The 22,020-nt window shown below is 42.6% G+C and overlaps 1 protein-coding gene across 3 annotated transcripts in view; it reads right to left on the reverse strand.

Annotated features, from left to right (window-relative positions):
- Positions 1-5,912: 5,912 nt before the first annotated feature.
- The window catches only part of NDRG1 (N-myc downstream regulated 1), a 39,742-nt gene continuing 23,634 nt past the window's right edge, over positions 5,913-22,020 (reverse strand). For all 3 annotated transcript variants that reach the window (XM_038127128.1, XM_038127129.1, XM_038127130.1), the window contains 13 exons: positions 21,859-21,964; positions 20,290-20,410; positions 17,981-18,043; positions 16,331-16,391; positions 15,788-15,874; positions 14,622-14,678; positions 13,578-13,681; positions 13,115-13,171; positions 12,292-12,343; positions 11,474-11,521; positions 9,896-9,931; positions 8,520-8,571; positions 5,913-7,765 (listed from right to left, as the gene is read on the reverse strand). In XM_038127128.1, coding sequence (XP_037983056.1) covers positions 7,500-7,765; positions 8,520-8,571; positions 9,896-9,931; positions 11,474-11,521; positions 12,292-12,343; positions 13,115-13,171; positions 13,578-13,681; positions 14,622-14,678; positions 15,788-15,874; positions 16,331-16,391; positions 17,981-18,043; positions 20,290-20,410; positions 21,859-21,964 — 1,110 coding nt within the window. In that variant the 3' untranslated portion in view covers positions 5,913-7,499. The remainder of the gene's footprint in view (positions 7,766-8,519; positions 8,572-9,895; positions 9,932-11,473; positions 11,522-12,291; positions 12,344-13,114; positions 13,172-13,577; positions 13,682-14,621; positions 14,679-15,787; positions 15,875-16,330; positions 16,392-17,980; positions 18,044-20,289; positions 20,411-21,858; positions 21,965-22,020) is intronic.

The following is a 22,020-nucleotide window of genomic DNA, read 5'->3' on the forward strand; positions in this document are numbered from 1 at the left end:
GCAAAGAGCAGGGCAGGGAAGAGGCTGGCCACATTGTCCCTGCCAAGCCCATGCACACCTGCCAGGCAGTCACTGCTCTCCACACGTCTGCAGTGTGGCCCAACCACCCCAGAAGCAGCACAAAAAGGGGTTTTAAACAGATTTGCCAGCTGGAAACGAGTAGCCATGGAGGAGGCAGAGCTGAAGGAACCACAGATGGGGAATAGGGGTTATTACACTGCTGTAAAGGAGTTTTGTGGGGACATTGGACACAAATCTGTAGGAAACCAAGCGCTGTGAGCTCTGCTACTCCGCTTGTGCCACTGGTTGTCTGCCCAGTGGCTCTGAATGGGGAAGAGCATCACTTGTAGCCAATTACCTTGATCTGCAGACTGTGGTGCATTTGAGATCCTTTGTTTTAATGGGTGTTTACAAGCAGATTAGCCCTAGGACTAAGGCAACAGTCCAGCATTAGATTGAGTTCCCTGGCTCCCTCTGTGCCCGGGCAAATCATGTGTCTTTTATAAAAGTACTTTTCTGGTGACTGTTTTAGTTCATTGAAGATCTAGATCCCCAAAGGCTTTCATGGATCCAGCCCTTTGCTTCACTTTTCCTCAGGATTTCAGAGCCAGAACAAGGCCCTACTGTTCATTGCTTCTTCCAGCAGGAACTGATGCTCATTGTACATTTGTGCAATGGGCCCAGGTCTCTGCTGGGACCTGAAAGCAATGCCACCATCAACAATTACAGCATTGAGGAGATAACAGGATCAGACCCCTCTGCTGCAATGGGCAAGTGAAAGGGTAAAGAAAGGATGAGAGTGACAATTTTGCAATCCACCTAAAGCCAAGACTGTTTGACACATATTCAGCTCATGGTGATCATCCTGTTGGTCCTGTAGGCTGGGTCAAGGATGAAGGGTGGGGTTTTGAAGGTCTGGTCATGCTGGTATGAAAGCAGGCATGAGGCTTATTAAAATGCCTTTCCATGGAGTGTTGGCTGGAATTTAAAACACCATTTTGGTGTGCATGCAACTGGAAACAGGGTGTAGGGCAGTTGCCATGTTTTTGATGTGCTCACTAGGGTTGTGCTGTGTATATGTAATATTCCAGGAAAACCACAACATTTAGAAAGACTGTGTCATCTTGTAAATGAAACCCTGGGATTTTTTTGTCCCAGCTTTCTTGAAGGAAATTTGAAACAAACAATTTATTAAACTGATAGAGACAGTGTTCTCACTATCTAGAGGCACATCTCCATACATTTACCTTCTCAAATTGTGACCTTCCAGTTTTAACATTTCTATAGAGTTATTTCTGTAAGCTTCATATACTGAAATCTATGAGAAATTAATGGGAAAACCAGATTGGTTTGGCAGTCTGAGTTAGTCCAGCTATATAAAACATTACTTGTTTGTAAAGCATCATGGTGAGGTTTTTTAAGATGGCATGTTGCTGCTGTGGTTTAAAGATATTTAATAAGTGGCAAATGGTTAATGAATCTGTGACTGACACCTCGTTTAGAAGTTTAGGCAAGTAAATGAAGGTGAAAAATATCTGTGACTGACATTTCCCATTCCCATCTTCTTGCCTGGCCAATATCCAAGCGGGCATTTGCAATCTGTGACAAAGCTGTGAACTGGAGGACACATAAAAGTAAAGAGCCTGCACTGTAATATGGTAAAAAAGGATGGTTTGAGAGCATTTCCTTAATTTTGAATATTATGGCAGATTGGAAAAGCCAGTTGTTTCCCAACTTACATTTCTTTGCTGATCTGTTTCTGGCTCAAGATTTGGGTTTTTTTTCTGCAACATTCTTATTGGACTTAGGACAGAGGTCTAGAGTATCTGAGCAAAGTGGAGTGTATTACTCAACCTAAGCATGTCTTCGTTATCAGCTCTCTTGAAAAGCTGCAGGAGTAACGTTTGCAAAAGCCATACACACTGAAATTGTTCAAACAAGGTTATTAAAGACATGGGGAAAAGCACTTAAATTAAAGAATCACTGTTTTGTACCCCTTCATTTACACACCTTCAGAGCTAACCCCAGTAAGTATTCTACCTTTTAATTCTAGGAAAAAATTCCTGTAGTGCTTTCCAACAAATCGAGCTTGCCTTCCAGCCTGAAGTATGTTACTTGCCTTCATAGGAACATAAACACTTTGAGTGGCCTCCTGTCCTGGACTGAGATGGGTTGGTTGGGCTTGTTTATGGCAAGAAAGCACCTTCTCCTCATTCTCCCCAGCCTTCTCCTCCAGTGTGCCTTTTTATACTCCTTTTTTTTTTTTTTTTTCTTTCTTTTTTTCTTCTTTTCCCAAGAAGGGCAGCCCTCTACATTTTTAAGCATTTTCTAGCCAACTGTGCCTCTGGCAATAGCTTTCAACAAAGGTACCATATTTCCCTGTTGTCTCTACAGGCACCAGAAGTTCCATCTGGCCTCTGCAACCTCTGCTCACCCATGTGGCAGCTGCCCAGCACACAATCCTGCATGAAGGGCTTCCTCTCTGCTTTCACTAATCTGGGAATACCATCATCTCCTCAGTACTTTGCACTTTCCAAATGAAGGGCTGACCCTTTGTGAGGCTCTGCTTCTGTAGGATCTCCTCTGCCCCAAACACGCATGAGCAGCAGAGAGGGAATGGCCACAGGATCAGATCAATGTTTAACATTGGCAGCTGGTGATAAAGAACTAAGATTTTTTGGATTTGGTCATATTTTCATTAAAAATAAATGAAAACATATTGCAGTCATTCAGTAAAGGACAATTTCCTAGCTGGAGAGATCTGTGTGGGTCTGAGGTCCAGCAGGTTGGTGGCACAGTGTGCCGTGTGTGGGATCTCACCGCTGCGTGCGGGGCTGGGTGGCACCTCTGATGGGGTGGGCTTGCCAAGCCCTACAAGCAGATTGGCTATTCCCTGTGCCAACGCCAGCTCCAAAGGGTGGGGCAGACCCACAGCTCAGCAGCCCCATCTTCCCTTCCCATCGTGCTGCTGAGCCTCGTGGGGACTTGTGCACGCACACAGATACCTGCGCACACAGAGCCAGGGCACAAAAAGCCCAGGCTGGTGGCATGTCCTGCTCTTTTCCAAGTGCCCTGGCTCATGTAGGCTTTGCCTGGAGCTGCCCCAGCCCTTCTCCAGTACTGCTGCCCAGCAAACAGCCCTGCCCTCCCCCAGCCCCCTGCATGCACTGACCTTGACCTGAATACCATAATCCACTCCAGCCACAAGCAATTGCAGAGAGTGGCAGGTCACCCAGGGATACTTTTCGCAGCTCTATTGCAGGTCACAGGCCACTATGGTGCAGCTGCTTGTGAAGAAAAACTGCCTGACATCCCCTTTCCCAACCCTTGGGGTCTTCTGGACATGCCCAGTGGTGTCTGCGTCTCGTGTTTGATGCACATCCCACCAGTGCCAAAGTATGAAGGGCTCTATGGGATGTGGGGCTGCCTCTTTAATGACATCGGAACAATAACTCTCCTCCAGCCCATAGGAGTGCTGGGTAAGAGAATGATCCCCATGCTGAGTTGCAGAGAACAGACATTGAACTGTCTGGCAGTTGCAATCAGAAGCCTTTTTTTTTTCCTTTTTCTTCCCCCCTAACACTGGTCAGCAGCTGTGTTGTTTATAAAATGAATGGAGCCCTTAATGAAGCAATAGATAGAAACAGTGAGAGGCTGTGTCTGTCTGTTACAAAGGGCTGAGGGGGAAGGGTTGAGCTCTTAAAATACCCTGACATCCTTTCTGTCACTTATTTAAACATTAGGCATAGCAGTGATCAGCTACCATCGTAAAGTCTATATTTGGCTCAGTGGAAATGCTAAATCCACACATCAAACCAGCTGTTCATATAGACAGGGAGAGGCTTTCTGTGCCTGTGAATGTAAAACAGTGCAAAACAGTGCAAAGAAAAAAAAGAAGCAGACAGCACGTGGGAAGGGGGAGGGCCAAGCTGCAAGCAGCACTGCTCAGTGTGTTGCATTGGTGGATGCGACAGACCCCATTACAGGCACATGGAGGACTGCAGCAGATACTCTGCCCAAGATGCAAAAGCAGACAGGGAGAGGATTCCGTCACTGGGGAATAAAAATAAGCAGCTTTGCTATAAACAGTTTTCACTCCAGCTCAGTCCATCACTCACAACACATGACATTAATCATAAACCTCGAGAACACATCTAGGTTAAAGTTTCCAGCTGTTCAGTCAGTAGAGACTTTTAAAGAGGAAAGCAGCAGCATCCTTCAGCACAAAAGTCCTGCTGCCACGACATGGTATTGGCACATCCTCTGCCACTCCCCCTCTGCAAGGACAAGGAGGGGGAAGGATAGCATGAAGTTTAGCCAGATTTTCATACAGTAGATGTTGAGGCCTAGGTAGAGGGGAAAATAACTTGGATTTCAGCAATGACATCCTTTCTATTAGTGATTTTGAAGAGTACCACTGCAGAACATTTGGCATTAAGATACACTACTGCAATCAGGAAGCCTCATGGTCCCTGGGAGACCATCCTGTTTTCTTTCTTTATAGCCCCAAAAGCACTGTGAAGGGCAAAGTGGATATTTTCTGGAAACCTCCTGTTACCCAGTCAGAATCTTCTCTATGCCACAGTAGCTCCTTGATCCCTAGTGGCCATTCCCACTTGGAAAAAAGTGAGACCCCAGCTCCTGTTTTCCAGGTTAATGATCTACAATATTCAGGCTAACACAGAAGTCAGCTTTTGCAGGTCTGGGAAGGATTTTCATAAAAATTTCTAATAAATCTGCAAGCCACTTGCATCTCTTCAGTTACAACACAGGCTAAAGAGGCCAGGAGACCAGTTCTGCAGGGAAAGAGGAGTCATAACTCCTTGTAAAAGGTAAGACACCACTCCTCTGTGCTGCCCTCCAGCTTTTATGGACAGGAACACAGCATTCTCTGCCAAATGAACACTTCTGATTGCAAAGCTGACATTTGTAGTGATCCTAGCAACTCTTTGCAGCTCAGAAGTGCTTGCAGATCCCTTTGTGCTGCAATAAGGCTTGGATGCATTCCTCCCCATTAAACCAAAATAAACTGCCTAGGCTTGACAGGCACACCATGGTGTCCTTGTGGAAGGAATGATTAGCCATTCCCAGAAAAGCTCAGCAAAGAACCTAACTTTGCCCCTCTTTTGTAAGATGAGCTGGCACAGGTTGCTCCTGTTTTCACTGGCACTGGCTGTCAAGCCCTTTGCTGGTATCAGTCCAGTCCTGACTGCTGAATCATCACATCAAGTAGAACCTTGGCTCAGACATGACAAATATTTGCTTTTGCATCTTCCTATCACAGGATTTTTTGAGCTACAGGAGGAATGAGCAGCCCAAAATAGTCCCAGCAAAGTCATCAAAGCACCTGTCCCTGAAAACTCCAGCATGTTAAGTAAGTCACTAGGTTAATCTTTACTTTCCTGAAGTTACACTCTTGTAAGAGCTCCAAAAAGAGCCACTTTTAGAAAATCCAAGTGGCATTTGCAATTTCAGTCAGGAGGCCTGAATAACTCCAGATATTCAAGGGGAACTCCTCACATCAATGGAGTCAGAGATCAGAAAGGATGCAATGAGTGTGGCACCAACTCCAGTGAGAAAGTCGGACCCCAGATCTGTGCACTAGACAGTACTTAAGCCAGGGACACAGAAAAAAAAATTCAAACAGCAAATAGTACTCTGTATCATGGCTCAATACTTTTTTATACATTTCTATATTCTTTAGTACTGAAATAGTCAGCAACAATGCTGAAGAAGTGCGTGGTGTTTTCTTAGAATAGTAGGCTGGAGGAGGGAAAGATCTGAGCACAAAAGCAGGAAATGACAGATGTGAGTAAAATCAGAAAGATTTCATTGATACAAAGGGACAACAAGAATATATCTGGACTGAAAAACATTATTGTGCTCCTGGTAAAATATGAAGACACCAGACATTGCAAAGTTACAAATTTATTTGTTTTGAAATAAATACAAATACTTCATTAAGAAACTTTTCTTGATAGACTTTACACAATAGCTTTATTCTTTCTGGAAATTGTCTGTTCTTCCCACAAAATGTTATGGATATTCTACACAAGAGCTGAAGTTAGTCAATATAAAGTAACCTAGATGGTGTTCTTCTGAACAAGCAATCCCAAAGTATTAACATTTGCTATTTAACTGCTCAGCATTTGAGCTTTTTGTCTGTGTGAGCACTGCAATTCAGCAGGTATGCACTGGAGCTGTGGAAATCCTGTCCCACTAGCTATGGAAGGACAAACTTAAGAACACCCAACTGTGACATTCTGAGTGGCAGAAAGGTATCAAGCCACTAGCTTCAAAGAAAGCAACTCAAGGAGGCTATGCAAAGATGCAGAACCAGCAGATCATGACATTTACAAAGTCATTAGACACTGTATTCCAGAGATACAGTGTTGCTGCTCCACCACTTCATGGAATACACTTTTCAGCACCAGTGAAATCTCATCAGGTTCAAATCTAGTAATTAGTGGCAGTTGAATGTACAGTATCTAATTACATGCCCATCCCACAGTTATTCATTTCTCCTGACAAAGAACAGCTGGATCTGTCTTTGCTTACAGAATTCCAAATTTATGACAATTGTGCTGGACACAAAAAAAAAACTTGAGCTGCAAAGATAAGAAGCTTTCTGAAGGAAATATCAAGCTGTTTCTGCTTAGCTGGCATGTACAGCTACCCTACTTGTTACAACTACACCAACTTCTGCAGTTTGGTAAACCCTTTGGCCCAAGTTCCCAAACAGGAAATCCTACCTTGCTTACCAAATTTAAATCCTGTCCTCATTTGGCTAAGCAGGTTTTAGGGTCTAGGAGGGGGGAAGGAAAGGAAGACTGGAACTAAATCTCAAAAAAGTGAAATGAAAAACCTTAAAGATTTAGTTCATCTCAAAGTCACATTAAAATTGCCTATTTTAGTAGTATATTATTGTACATAGGAAAACAGGCTCGAATACTAATGAATTAGAAGGCCTATAAATGCACGATACGTTAACTTCTCTATCATTTGAAGTCAAGCTATATACAATGAATTCAACTCCAGCTTCAACATGAGGCCATAACACATTTGTTTCATTTCCTTTTCTTAAAGTCATCCTTAACAGTTATTTTTTTCTCCCCCGCTTTGAAACTCATCTCAAATTGTGCCAGTTTACTTCAAGAGAAGAAGAGATAAAGGGGCCTGTAACAGCTTTGATTTTAAAGGAGGGTATTGAGCAATTCTGGTTTGACTCTGAAGTGTTTACAACCACATCAGCTTTTGGCAAGTATCCTTTAGAATTTGGCATCCACTGAAGGAGGGCACAATAGCAGCAGCTGTCTGAGATACAAGAATAATGATAGAGCAAGTGAGATGCTTCTTTTCTTTGGTCCCTCTCAGACCCTGGTGAACAGAGTTCATCCTACAGAATAGCTAGAGATTAATACCAGTTATGTTTTTGTGATACACAGGGGGCATCCATTACTTTTTCACACTGTGACCAGTTTTAAACCTCCCACAGCCATCTAACAGGACACTTCCATGGACTTGGGGCTCGATTGTTCCGCGTTACTCGCCGAGTTGGGCGTCAGCTCGATCCGTGTGTCTGTGTGGGAGCGGTTCCTGGAGCCGTCCCCGGTGTGGGAGCGGCTCCTCGTTCCCTCCCCGGTGTGGGATCGGCTCCTCGTGCCTTCCCCGGTGTGGGAGCGGCTCCTCTGTCCTTCCAAGGAGGTGACGCTGGAGCCAGAGGCAGTGCGGGACCTCATCAGCCTGGTCATGCTGGCAGAGGGCACTGGAAGAAGAGCTTTTCATTAATGCCTCGCTGCACGGATGTGGAAGGAAGCCCTTGCCTTCCCCTCAGCCTCAACCATGCTTAGAGGAGCCTTCATGGTTGAATAGATACTTCCAGGGTACCTTCACATGCAGTACATCCCCTGCTCCAGGCATGTGGTTAAGGAGACCCAATTACTACAGTGGAATTAGTGGCCAGGGCTGAGGGATTCAAGAAACTTTAGGGCACACTGCTGTGGCTGCAAGTATCCAGAGGGAAACTGAAGAGACCATCAGCCCTCCCATTACTTTCCAATATTCAACCTCTGCTGGCAGCCCAGGCTCATAGTGCATCCTCACAGCAGCTGCCAGAAGCAAATACATGAAAAACAAACAGCCACAACTCAAAGAAGTTTAAATGAGGTTTTAAACCTCATTTAAAACCAATGAGGTTTTAAATGTTGTGTGCAGTAGATAGATGAACCTTATCCTCTGATGCCACGAGGGGACACTACTACAAATAGCCAACCTTAAAAACACTAAGATGAAGTAAAAGAGGTATTTGTGGGTATAAGCTGTTTACAAAGCTCTCTACTATTTAATAACATCACTTGGTCTGAAAACCCTTTGCCCAGATACAGCATGTGTTTTCCCTCTTGCAAATGCATTTCCAAAAGGGAAAAAGTGACACATCTGGGATCAGAGACTCTCTGGGCGCTTAAATGCCCAATTAACTTCAGTAGTAAGATCAGCCATTCGATAAAACCAATACTTACTGTATCCCATTCCCTGAACAAAGTATTTGAAAGCTTCAGCAAGCTTGGCAGGCTGCAAAAGAGAGACAGAGTTATCATAGGCAGTGCTCAGTAGGTATATTACAATGTTACATATTCCACAGATGCACTAAATTAACAGGAACATATTAAATATTCTCCGAGTTCTACAGACTGTATGAAAACTTCATTTATAAGAAAATTCCATCATTTCCCTCCCTAGTCATCGCCCCATTATTTTACAAAATGTATACAAGCATTTGAGATCCAGGGAACACAAATGGTCTAAACCTGGCTCAAAACTCGACTTGAGCAGTTTCTGAGGCAGGTGAAGCAAAGTAAAACAACTGTCCTTACAAAGTGTGCAGGGCAGTTCATACAAGACTGGTAATTGAGTAATTCCTATTTCAGTAGAAAACAAATTCAGCTATTCAGAGCTGATAGTTATGTGTGTAGGGCAAGAAAGCTCACCAGGAATATACCAGCACAACTGCCTACAACAAACATTCTTGCAATGAGGCAGGCATTCCCTGTTTTTCTCTTCTGCTAACAGTGGCCACATAAGCTCTCAGTTATTTCACATGAAATTTTTTTTGTATAATTCTCTGAACCACTGCAAAGAATGGTCTTTGTATAACAGAAGCAATGCACATACTACTGTGTGCCTTTAAAAAAACCTTTTCCCAATTCCCACTGTTGGAGCATACACTGCCTGTATAGGGACTTCAGCTGCAAGCAATTACAAATTTAGCTTTTCCTGAAGTTCACAAACACCACTTTTATATTGCTTAGAAATCTGTTTAAATGTTAGATCACATTCCAAAGCTGATTTACAAATCAGCTCTTTAAGTGAAGCAACACAAGGGCATAGGTAAATTTTAACTTTGCCAGCCTGGCTTTATTAGCAGCTTGGAACTTATGCCTAAATGTGTTCTAGAAACTCCAGTTCATCCACACTCAAGCTGAGCCAGTGTATGCAATAACCTAGCATTGTTGTTTCCTGTCTCCCACTTTCCTGATGTATACTGTAAATAGTCCAAGTACGAATGTTGTTAAAACATCAGTGGCTCAAGCCTTAATCCACATTATCTTAGTAAATAGGCATAAAATAATACATCTGTATTCCCACCTCAGTTCTTTACTTGGTTAAGACTAGCAGTGAAAATAATATCCCCTCCCAATCTTAATTTTCCGTTTCATTGCTCTTTAAAGAAAAAAGAAAGCTCAGATAACCAACTGACATCATTATTCATGAAATCATAACCATCCTTTTGGCTGACATTTGGGAACAGCAAGTACCCTACAGGAAAACACCCATTTGTTGCAGTCTGACACTCTGCAGAACATGATTAGTAGGATTTCCGCCAGCCAAATCCTACCTGGGAAACTTGGGGGAGCCCACCGCAGTCAGCCATCTGAAATGGGATGAGAACAGCCAGTTAGAGTAATGCCAGAGGAATTCAGTTGTGCTCAGGATATATTGGAATGACCTTTTCAGCTATCTGGCAGAAAAAACACTTCCTTTTGTTGTGTGAGTAACATACACGTGGATGAACGCATCAAAGCAAGCTGTTAAGTGTTTATAAAGCTACGACTGCACCCCAGAAAACCACAAAGGCTCTTGATGCTCAGGGCAAGCATCAGCTGGAGCTACAAATGCTTTTTGCTGGGCAGCAGTCACCAGTTTCTTAGAAACCAGCCTATTAGTCCTGCTTGCAAGTTCAGCTCTGAATTCCAATAACATGAGTCTGTATTGACCTGGATGACAAATAGGGTAGAGAAAACAAACACCTAAAGCTCAGAGGGGAGAGAAAGAAGGGGAAAAACGATTTGCTGAGATTGCTGATGGCAAGCATCAGCCTGACTTGCCAAGGGAAGCAGGGAAAGCCAAACGAGAAATGCTATCTTGAGTGCATGAAATATTTTTGGAGCATTTCATTTTTCCTGCCACTCCACCCCTCAAAGTCAACCCAACAACAACAGTCCTGTTCCAAGGAACACTACAAGCTGAAAACAGTAGAGTTGTAAATTACAGCAAACCCTAAATCCTATCTAGCATTAGTTAGCAGAAAAACAGGCCAGCAGCAGGATCTGGCATCAGCCATATCCCTGGACTGAGCAAAGGCTGGCCACTGATACAAGGTCTGAGACAGTGTCAGAAACTTTCTTAGGGTGTCTGCCACACCCACATTATGGGGCAGCAGTATAACTCCTCAATGTTAGGAGGAAAAAAAGTCAGTATTTTTATTTATTATAATTTTCACTGACTAGTTCACTAAAGAGAGATGCAGTAGCAGCTCTTGGCAAAGCATGACCAAACTTGTTCCACTGTTTGCATGCTATTACTTCATCATTACTTCATTACAAGCTGAAGATTGCACTCATACTCTGAATGCCAAATATCAGCCAAAGCCTTTGCATGATGTTCTGCTGGTTTTAAGTGCATTTTAGCAATTTTTCTGGAAAATAGCAGTAAGATGTCCTAGATTGTACCCTCATAAAAGGCAGGTTGACCAAACTGTGGCTGATAGATTAGCTGTTGATTCACCTGACACTACTGCTGAGAGGCAAGAGCAGGAACAGAATGAACTGGTTTGCACTCCTACTCTGCTCACAGCTTTTCAAACCTTTCAAAATATCTCAAGATCGGCTTTGCCAGCTCTAGTCAAATTCATTATGGGTATGTGAAATACTGAACATTTCAACTCTCCTCTCTACTATTCCAAAATTAAGGAGCTGAGAAATTCCCTGCTGTTAATTCTGACACAAAGCCTGTAGTCTTGTTTATCCCACTAAAATACTCTCACCCTGAAGGAACTGTCTTTTTAAATCAGAGCTGGATTCTCACTGTATTATCAGTATTGCAACACATCACTCTAGTTCTGCTTTTTTAGCTAATCCTTCTGGTTATATGTGAGAGGAATGTTTATTTTGAAAAGCACAGTTTTTGTTATTACCTTCAGAAGCGTGGTCCTTGTTGGGTCCAGCTTTGAGTTGCATTCAACCTATAGAAAAGAACAGCAGAATAAGGCATTGCACATAAGAATTTGAGTATGAACTCTTGTAGAAAAACAAATCCAACACCTAGTTTTCTGGCTTAATTCAGACTAAACTGAGTGTCTTATGATTCTGTGTGAAGACTCCATGTATACATATACATGTCTTTAAACCCAAGTAAGTCAGCTCACATTTTTAACTGCATTTTCTCCACATTACAAACCCATACTTGGGAACTGGAGACTTTTTTTTCCCATCTGTTTCTGGGACTTCAATGGCAAGAAGTGTTGTTTATCTTGTGATTTGGGGTCATCTGGTAGCGTCCCAAGTGGTGAGTAGCCGTGTGGCCACGGGCCAGCAGACTGGGCATGCCCATTAAGGCACAGCATTTGAAGTCATCCAGTCATCTGGGGAGAGTTATAATGGTCAAAAAGAAGCTCTTCACTTGCAGAGTGACCCAGGGCACAGCTCCAGCACCACACAGCAAGTTAAAATACCAGCAGCAGATTCCTCTCTAAAGGAAAATATTTGCGGTTCACTGGAACTGCTGTGGTGATTGTTCCTAACGTGGTAGCTATTAAATAATAGTGCACAGGCAGAAGGGACAAACAGCATGGAATTAATGGCAGCTCTCCTGTGGTCTGGAAGAGGAGAGCCTCTGGGCTGGACTGATAGCCAGCAGGGCTGCTGTGTGGCAATGGCTCTGCTGGCCTCTTGCAGCCCCTTGGCTCACCCACCCATCCTCAGCAGGGTGACAAAGATGGCTCGAGGTACCCACCACGGCATCCACTGCTGGGGAGCTGTCACCGACCACCAGGAGGACAGGACACCTGCAAAGAAGCACACACGAGAGGGTTTATCTCTGCCACCCCACCCAGATTTGCTCTGAGCTGCATTTTGTGTCTCTGGAAAGGTGAGACAGTTAAGAGTGTGGAAATTATTTGGTTTGTATTCCAGACACCTTAAAGATACATCAAATCCTGCATTAGCTGCAGATCTAGTGACATGCTCTGATTCCTTGCCTGAGAACCAGTTCTTTTCCCCAGCTGGCATCAAATAAGCCCAGTGCTCTTATTCCTTCCTTGCTTTATAAGAAATTGAATGTGGGTATCAGCATCAAAGTCTCCTGCCTACCACCCCCCAGACCCCTGAGCTCCAACTTTTGGTTCTGTTCCTCCAATTCCAAACAGATTGTGAGAGGAACAGTGTCCTGTGTAGAACCATCAGCAGCTGAGCTAGGAAGGACTTCACAACTTATGTTGCACCAGTTGGAGCATAAGCAAAAGCCTGTCAGTCAGACAGGCTGACTGATCTGTCAGTAGTCATTCTCATTTTGCTCTATCTTCCTGGAAGTATTTTGTTGTCTGGTTGGTTTTCTAAATGGTTTTAGGCTGGGCTTTCTTGGCTGCATTGGCACAGCTCAAGTGCCTTTAGAGCTATAGTTTCCATTAACCATAGCACATTTGTAAGACCAAATTTTTAGATGCACAGTGACAGGAACTACTTAAATTTCAATTTTAATGTGTTTCCAGGTCTGAAGAGAGGAGTTCTTCTTAATGGCAGTCCCTGACCTGCAGTAAGGTCTCAAATGAAATACTTACTGAAGGGTGACAACATTCACTCCAGGAACAGGGCGCTCAATCTCTAGGTCTCGCCGACTAAAAAAAAATACAGAGGACAAAGGCTTTTGAAACACTGGCATTTTATAGATACTTCTATATTCTTCTAGTTTAGAGAATGCACAGACACTCAAATGTTAATTTAATCTGACTTAATGTTAATTAAATCACAACTTAATATGTTGTGGCCTCCATAACTGATGTAGAACTACACTTAGACTGACGGATCGATGCTGCAGTTCAGTCCCAGTGTACAACCTTTCACCCCACAAATGCACAAGGTCCTTCTCCAATAAGCAAACCACCTGAGATGCCTAAAGGCACTATTAATCAGAACTTTATACTGGGGGAACACATGTAATCCCACCACGCAAGAAATACTGTCTCTAAAATGCTGGACAGCCTCTTAAAAGTTTCCAGTTAGAAATCAGGTAAATGTATTTACCTGTTGTAAGAGTTGACAAAGAGATGAAGGTTGGTTTGATTCATATCATTAATGATATGCTGACGGTAAGTATGGATCAGGTCATGGTTGCTGTGAATCTCTTCCTAAAGTGGAGACAGAATTGTTCAGAACAGGGGCTATTTTCTGAAAGGATCTGAAGACATGGCACAGTAGTTGTGTATCAGACTCAGATATGAGATGCACAACAGGAGTGCACCTTGAGGGAAGGGACAGCTTTCAGCACCCAGTGAAGTCACCCAGAATTAATACTGGCTTCTGATTGCAGTACCACAATTTTCACTTGAAAACTCAAATATGTTGTAATGTTTAAATCTCACAATTGCAAAACATATTGTAGTGCAGATGGTTACAGTCAGACAAGTGTGAGGTTTTAAAACAAACAAAAGAAGATTCGGGGTAAGAAGCCTAATAAATGTTTCCAGGGTAAAGCAGATGTTGAAAGCTTACAAACATGTAATGTGGAACTCAATTTCACAATAGTAAATAACTAAGCTTCGAGGACTTCAATCAGTAACATTTTCAAACAGTTGGGTTCTAAAGTCTTTATAGATTAGTTCCTTGTTCTGCTGGAATGGAGTTTTCCATTGCATTTCCTAACAATTTCAAGCACAGTGAAGTAGCCTCAAAAACAGTCCAGCACTTTGCATTAGGCTTGCAGTGGAGAGCACCGTTAATACCAATAACCAGCTGTCACAGAGCTACAAGTATATGATATAAAAAAATCTGTAGGGTTTTTCAGCTCAGAACGTAAGAATATACAACTCTTATACCCATGTTTAGTGCTGCCTGCCTAGACAGGGAGCTGCCCCTATTAGAGTTGTCACAACTGAGAAGCACTTGAGTACTCAGGACACAGAAAACCCCACAGCAAAATACTGCCCGAAATGCTGGGGACACAAGTATGAATCCTCTCTCAGTTTAACTTCCTCTTTTGTTGTTTAACTGAAAGCTTCTGTGCTCCTCTCAGCCCCAGGAGGTAAAGACAGATGACTGAATACATCAGAAGAATCTTTTGAACATTACCTTTCCAAATAGATGTGAAATGACCATGTCTGGCAAAGCATTTGTCCAACCTGAAATCTGAACAGCAAGATCACCTAAGTATCTGCTATTAACACAGCCCCTGAACAAATGACACCTTCCAATTACCCATAAACAGACCAATGGATGTTTCTCTTCTCTCTCTGCATGTACAATATCCTAAAGTGATATTTTCCCTCCGCAATCCAACTAGGACACCATTAGGGGTTTGAGTCCTTCTCATCAGATGTCTTCACTAATGCAGTTATACAGGGAGCTCACTGCTAGGGGCAGAGGTGTATAGGGAATCACTCCCTGCAGGAACACCAAGCAAACCAGCCTGGTGGCTTTCATTGAACCCCACTGCCCACTCTCCTCCCTGACAATGCAATGGAACTGCCACCAGAAGCTCACAACCCACAGTAAATGTTCCTGCTTTGCAAGGACACAAGAGCATAAGGCACCTGCTGTGCTCTTCAGGTGAGCAATACTCACCTGGAGAGGTGTAAGGCAGAGGCACAGATATGGAAGAATTTAATGCACTGAGGTGTTGGGTGAGAATCAAAATGGGTCAGGAGGATCATTTCAGCATAGAAAAGTTACTACATTTCATTTAAATAAGTTTGTCTATCAGTTCCTGGCTCTGCAAGTTTCTCCTAGGAATTTCTTTTATGTCAGCATCTTCTGGTTGTATAAACCATGGGTAGCCAATGCTCTTTTCTGAGTCTTTTTGGCATGTAAGACTCACAGATGATTGAAACATGGAGGATGCTGTTCTGGACATTTTTCTGCACTCTGCTTCACATTTTGGACTGTGTTGGTAAACAAAGCCACGGACAAGAAAGCAGTGAATGCTACACTACACTTGAAGTTTTCTTGAAATTTGTTTCCAAAACTACCATGTCCAGGTAACCTGTTCTCCCCAGCAGTTATGAGCTGTAAGGAATTGTCCAGTAGCTCCATTGGACCACATGTATCTGTTTTCTCAAAGTACTTATTTTTATCACTAGCCCTGTATGAAGTTTTTTTGCAAATGGAAGAACAAACCCAAAAGGAATTAGCCCAGGATGTTTAGTATCTGCAGCCATGCCTAACATACAAAATGGCCAAACTCCTCATGTCCCACAGGCTTGCAGTAAGATTTATTTTTCTAACTTAAAGATGTTTACCTTAGTTGCTGCCCAGTCCATCCAACCTTCAGCACAAGGGTTTACATTAATGAGAACTAATCCCTCCACCATCTCTGCATGGTTTAACTGCAAAAGAGAAGATCTAATATTCATCGGATATCCTTTAAAGCTCAACAGTCAGCAAAAAAATTAAATTAGCAAATTATGTCATGGGGAAGAAAGTGGTAGGTCTAGTTTTATCTTGCAGAAAAGAAGCATATGTATGGGAAAAAAATCATTAAAGCAATTCAACTGAGCAGCTGGAGAACATTAGGATTTAACTTTTTCTCCACCCTCAGTTTAAATAGAGAACTCCCATTATAAAAACGTTCTGCAAATTAACTGGGTAGAGCCCAGGCCTTAAAATGGAAAATCTAGGTGTTCTGGATTAGCTATCCTGCAGATTGTGGTATTGCACTTAAAAGCTTGGCTTGCATGCTTAACTGGGCACAGCAGAACAGGAATACTCCACACACGCTATGGGGACAACAATGTGTAAGGGAAATCAGGCTTGAGGCTTTAGGGAAGTTCCACAAAACTTACAGCAAATCTGGTTAAAATGTAGGCACCAGCTCCAGTTCCCATTCCTATGATGGTCTTCAGCCTGCACAGCAATGAAACAGAAGAGACAAATGAGGAAGGGTGCTGAAAATAAAATTACACCAGTAGCCTTCCTCTTTCACATGCCAAGGGAGGGAGGGCTCAGCTTGGACAAGCTCTGGACCCTCAGCGATGTCAGTGGCCCCAGGGATATTGGGATATTGACCCTGGTCCTCCTGCATTGCAGGGCAGCAGCTATCCTCACTTATCTTTAAGTGAATATACTGAGCAACCACAGCATTGTTCTGATCCTGGGAGGAAATTATTAGTCTCTGCCAGAAAAACTCATAAGATACAGACCTGAAATCTGGAGCCTAAATACAAAGCTCCCCCTCCCCAGGCTCCCCCTGCCTTCCCCATCACAGCTATCCAACTGGGGCACTGGTTCCTCTCCAACAGGAGGCCGGCAGGGAAACATCTCCTGCTATCCAGTCACTGGGGTGATGAAGTTTAAACTTCATAACCAAACAGGGCAGAGACAAACCAAATATTTGCATTAACTGAAATCAGATTTAAAGCATCACCTTCAAGGTCGTAGAAAATACAAGGGAGGGAAGGCTAGACAAAACCACTGAGAAAAACAGGTTATTCAATGCTTTTAGGAAAATACTTGAGGATAGTTTTAATTCTCATTAGCAATATTAAATCAAGACTTTGTAAATACACTCCAGTTTCATTGATTTTCAAGGTACTGATGTTATTGGTCACATTTTTTTGAGCAGTGCAACAGAACTGACAACCCTGTGCCTGACATTAGGCAGTTCAAAAAATACACATCCCTGTAGGAGGTAGTGAGGTAACCTGGTCCACAGTACTGTAGGAGCTGGTTAGAACTGTGCAATGTCTAAACTGGGGAGATGATCCAGCCTGTGTTTTCCAAAGCTGCCTAACCCTGAACGCCAAGTTTCCTCTGCTTGTTCTAAAAACCCCTTGGAGGTGTCTACCTGCCCTCTCCACTGTGTACCAGGAGCATGAGCTCCACAGAAAAGGAACCTTTTCAGCTACAGCTCCTGCTAAAGCTGAGCTTTAAGGGAGGACAAATCCTCAAACCTGGTGCAGGTAGACAACCCAGGAACACAGCCACTAGGTCTTTCAACACTGGTAGCCTGGCATCTGCACTTGGTAGTAGAAGAGGCTCAGAGAGGTCAGACTGACCCCCTAGAACACTCAAGCCACAGAAGCAAAACAGTAAATGTCTTCAGATGGGACTGTGCTTTTTTTTTTTTTTTTTTCCCTGCTTAACCACACAGGAAAACGTGGGTTGTTGCAGTGGGAAGAACAGATTGTCTGTGCCCTGCCCCTGTGAGGGCTATGCACAGAGAAAACTGGAGGAAGCCCCTAAATTAGGCACATGGGAGTTCTCCTAAGTTGCTTCCTGTTTAAAAATAACAAGACATTTCAAAAAGGACCAAAAAATAAGCTCTTTCAGAAACCAAGGCAAAAGCAATCCATCTATAACAGAAGAATCTCAAAGAACCACAAGTGTATTTCTAGCAAACAAAATACCAGACAGCCAAGCTAAAACAAATACCAGCTCTTTCAGTGAACCACATAGAGAGAATGAGAAAAATAAGTAAACAATTCTGCACTCACCCAAACTGTTTCAGGATTCCAGGAATCATTTCAGCCAGCTGATCCATGGAGGGATACACATACCTAAAACAAGCATGTTTTTGAGAAGTTAGTACCCCACATCCAGCAGTGTACACTGGCATATTTAGAGACACAGTGATCACTGTAGAGCTAGTACCAAATGTGGTCATCATGAGATCACTGAATGAATGAGCTGAATTTAAATCAGGAGCAAGCACAAGTAATTTTGCAGAGATATGAGTATAATCTATATGTTACAAGACAATAGATGTCTAAGAACAAAACAGACTACAATGAATCTTTCCCAAGGAAAGTTTACACTTAGAACTTACGAGAAGGTTTGAACAAGAGAGATGAGTTTCCAACCACATTCACTATGTTTGTATTTCTAGTCCACCACAAAAAAGTTTCCCAGTGTTGCACAATCAGAGATGACAGAAATGACTTCTAGATATTTGGCAAAAAACTTACATGCATGTTTTTAGGGACACAAACATTACCACAGGATAAATGAGAACAGCTTTCTATTAATATTGATGAAGAAAATGAAGGCATAAGAAAGGCTATGAAGCTGATGAAGGCTTAATAAAAACAGCTGTTTGTTAATGCTCCTGGTCTTCTTAAAAGCAGAAATAAAACTTTGAGAGAAGGAGATTCTGAGCAAAATCTCAACTGAGTAGCATATGGAAAAAAAAATCTATCCAGAGTAGAGCTGGAAAGCATGTGCCTAGGATGTACTTAAATCTCTGTTATACCTAATTACTCTCCAGTTCAGTCTCTAAAATATAACCAAACAAAAATCACCAAGGTCTGAGAAACATTTTTTTTTAAGATTTTCTTTTTGGGAAATTAAACCTTAACGTGACAAAAGCTGGTGTCACTGCAACAGCTTTGGTCTGGGAGACTTTATTGCAGCCTTTCAGAACTTAAAAGAAGACCTATAAGAAAAAGGAGGACAAACTTTTCAGCAGGGCCAGTTGTGATAGCAAAAGGGGTAATGGTTTTAAACTAAAAGAGAGTAGATTTAAATTAGATCTAAGGAAGAAGTTTTACAATGAGGGTGGTAAACCCTGAAACAGGTTGCCCAGAGAGGTGGTGGATGCCCCATCCCTGCAAACATTCCCAATCTGGTTGGACAGGGCTCTGAGCAATCTGATCAAGCTGTCCCTGCTTACTGCACAGGAGCAGGACTAGGTAACATGCAAGTTTCCCTTCTAAACCAAACCATGATTCTATGACTTAATTTGGGAATTCTGGTTTCCCAGTAGAAGGGCAGGTAGAGATAATACAGCTTCTTCCATGACCATCATGACTGTATCAAGTCTTTGCCAGCACAGACCACGAGGGCTGCCCTCTGCAACGCAGAAGTGTTAACACTTGCTCAGGACATGAGGGCTAAGACACTTAAAAGCTCGTGATTTAAACAAATGCAAAGACAGGGTGACTGAAATAGCTTTGTAGGCTGCTCTGACAGACAACTGGGCCGTTGCAGCTAACAGCAGCATCAGACCAGCTTAAATATTAAGCAGGGAAATAGACTGGCTCACGCAAGAAGGGTACTTATAAGCTCCTTAATAGGTAGTTCTTACAGAACAACTGCTCCTTGCCTTGTACCCTCCCCTTGACATTCTGGCTGCTCCCTTCCTCAGCCAAGCTGATTCTTGTCCAAGGGGCATCTCTAGGTGAGCCTGTCTCACTTGCCCTAAACAGGTAAAGCATTTTGGCAATGGCAGTGCTCATGGCCCACAAGGTTTCCAAGAGTTACAGCACCACACATGGCACAGCCAGGAGCACACAGCTCTCTACAACCTTCTGTGGGGCTCATCACCTTGATACTGCCCAACAACTTGCATTTTCCAGGTGGGTTATCAACTTAACATCTACCATGCTGCCATTTCATAAAGACCACAGATTTACAAGGGAGGTGATGTAGAGGTTAATGCGTATCTTGTTGACAGCAATCATTTAGTTTTCATTTAATATTTATATTCAGGATGTCATTACAAAACAAGCTAACTCAATATTTAAATTGACAAGATGTAGGTAGCTGTCAAGGAACTGCTTTTCAAGCAGCCCAGTTAGCAGAGCTAAAACACAGAACTGCAGCCACAAAGTCTGCTGTGAATTGGCACAACAAAACAGAGCTCCCAAAACCCCAGTACTTTAGAAATGGGAGTGCCAGGATTTAAGTTCAAAAGCCAGCTACTGTGCTTGGTGCAAGTACTTTTTAATGACACTGAAGCTCAAGACTCCTTTTTTCCAAAAAGAGGGTAACTATGAAAACATGGGCTGTTTCCCTGACAACTCACCCAGCCTGGAAAGATGGTGCTCCATCCTGCTGACCAGGTGCATCCACATGGCAGACTGCAAAGTGTTGGGTGATTTCCTGCATATCCTCGAAGTTGAAGAGAGGATTGAAACAAGTTTTATCTTGGGAAAGAAAAGAAAATATTAAATAATTAGGCTGAAGGAAATACTAAGTTTGCAGCTACAAAAATAATTTATTAATCTCTCCTGCAGGTTAATGAAAAGTTGAATCAATCAGGTCAGCTAAGGTTTTCCATCTTATTTTTGTACCTACTAGAAATATTGGTACACCTAATTCCTCAAAAAAATATTCTTTATGCAAAGTTAAAATACTAACAAAATTTAGCCAAAGGTATTTATCCCAGGTTTTGTCTTAGATTAAATTATCCATTTCCTTGTCTGTTTTCTTTTTTTTCTTTAATTGCGTCAACACAGATGGAGGGAAAAAGTATTCAAGGCTAAGATTGTGACTTCTGCTTTTGCCCAAATATTACAATTTAAACATTATTTGATCAACTACTGCAGTTGACAAAAGTTGACAACTGCTGCAAGACAAAAGCATCTTTTTTGGGCTACTCAGTGCTGTAGGCTCCAAGGCTTGAGGTGATCTGATTTCTGATTTTTAAGCAATATTAATACATGGAGAGGATTAGCACATTTTCCTTCTGGTGTGGAAAGCAACATCTTTGAGATGCCTAGAAAATGGTTCAATACTCTGTGTGTTTCTGAATGTTCTCACAAAACACACATGCAAAATATTGGCAGAATATAAAATACTTTTAGCTCAAATCAACTTTTGAAGAATATGCAAGTCCAGAACATCTTTGTAACTCTAGAAAAAGATGTAATTTAAAGTTAAGTTTCAGATTTTCTCTGTGCTGATTCATCAAAAATCAAAATTAAAGATGCTTCCACAAAACACAGGCAAGGAAGTTTTGGGTTTTTTTTTTGTCTTAATAGTAATATTCACCCTCTTGTAATAGCCAGCCCATAAACATCAGCAGGTGTTTTGAAATATTGATAACTGATTAGGAAACCATGAAGTGTGTGCAACAAATAGGACTGACAAAAGGACAAACTAGGGCAGGTCTGGCTATTAACTCATCATATGACAGATAAGATAAAAGTCACTTGAATATTTTTTTCCTAATGCTGGCTAAGGACACAAAGCCAGCACTCATTTCATACTGACTTGACACATAATTCACAAAAACCCAAGCAGCACAAGGCTGCTTATCAGACAGGACCCAAAGCCCCAGCAGAGTTCTTTTGTCAGTCCTGTTGGCCTCCCCTTGAGATTTTTTACAGCATTCATACACAGTCATTGTGAACTACCAGAGATCTTTTGCCCCTTTAACTGAAGTATTCCAATTATTTACTGAGCAAGGATTAAAAAATAAATAAATCTGCGAATTGCACTTGCTGCAAGAGTTAGGTGCCATCTAACATCTCCCAAGGCACACAACCAAGCAAGGACCTGGGGAGGGTTTCCTAAGCACTGCTGCTTTCACACCTCTGATTGTGGCAGTGCTGTCCCAGAAGCTGTGCAGGTAAAGGCAGAGCCCACTTACGGTTCAGGCCGATGTCGTGGTAGGTGAGGATGGCCGGGCGGTTCCCCCGGGGAGTGCCACACATGGTGACACGCACAGAGCCATGCACAGTCTCCACATCCTGCTCCTGGCAGAGGACAGCAAGAATCTGTCAGGGGTTGTCCAAGTGCTCCTGCACAGCTG

This window comes from Motacilla alba, chromosome 2 (genome assembly GCF_015832195.1).
Source record: "Motacilla alba alba isolate MOTALB_02 chromosome 2, Motacilla_alba_V1.0_pri, whole genome shotgun sequence".
Classification (NCBI taxonomy): Eukaryota; Metazoa; Chordata; class Aves; order Passeriformes; family Motacillidae; genus Motacilla; species Motacilla alba.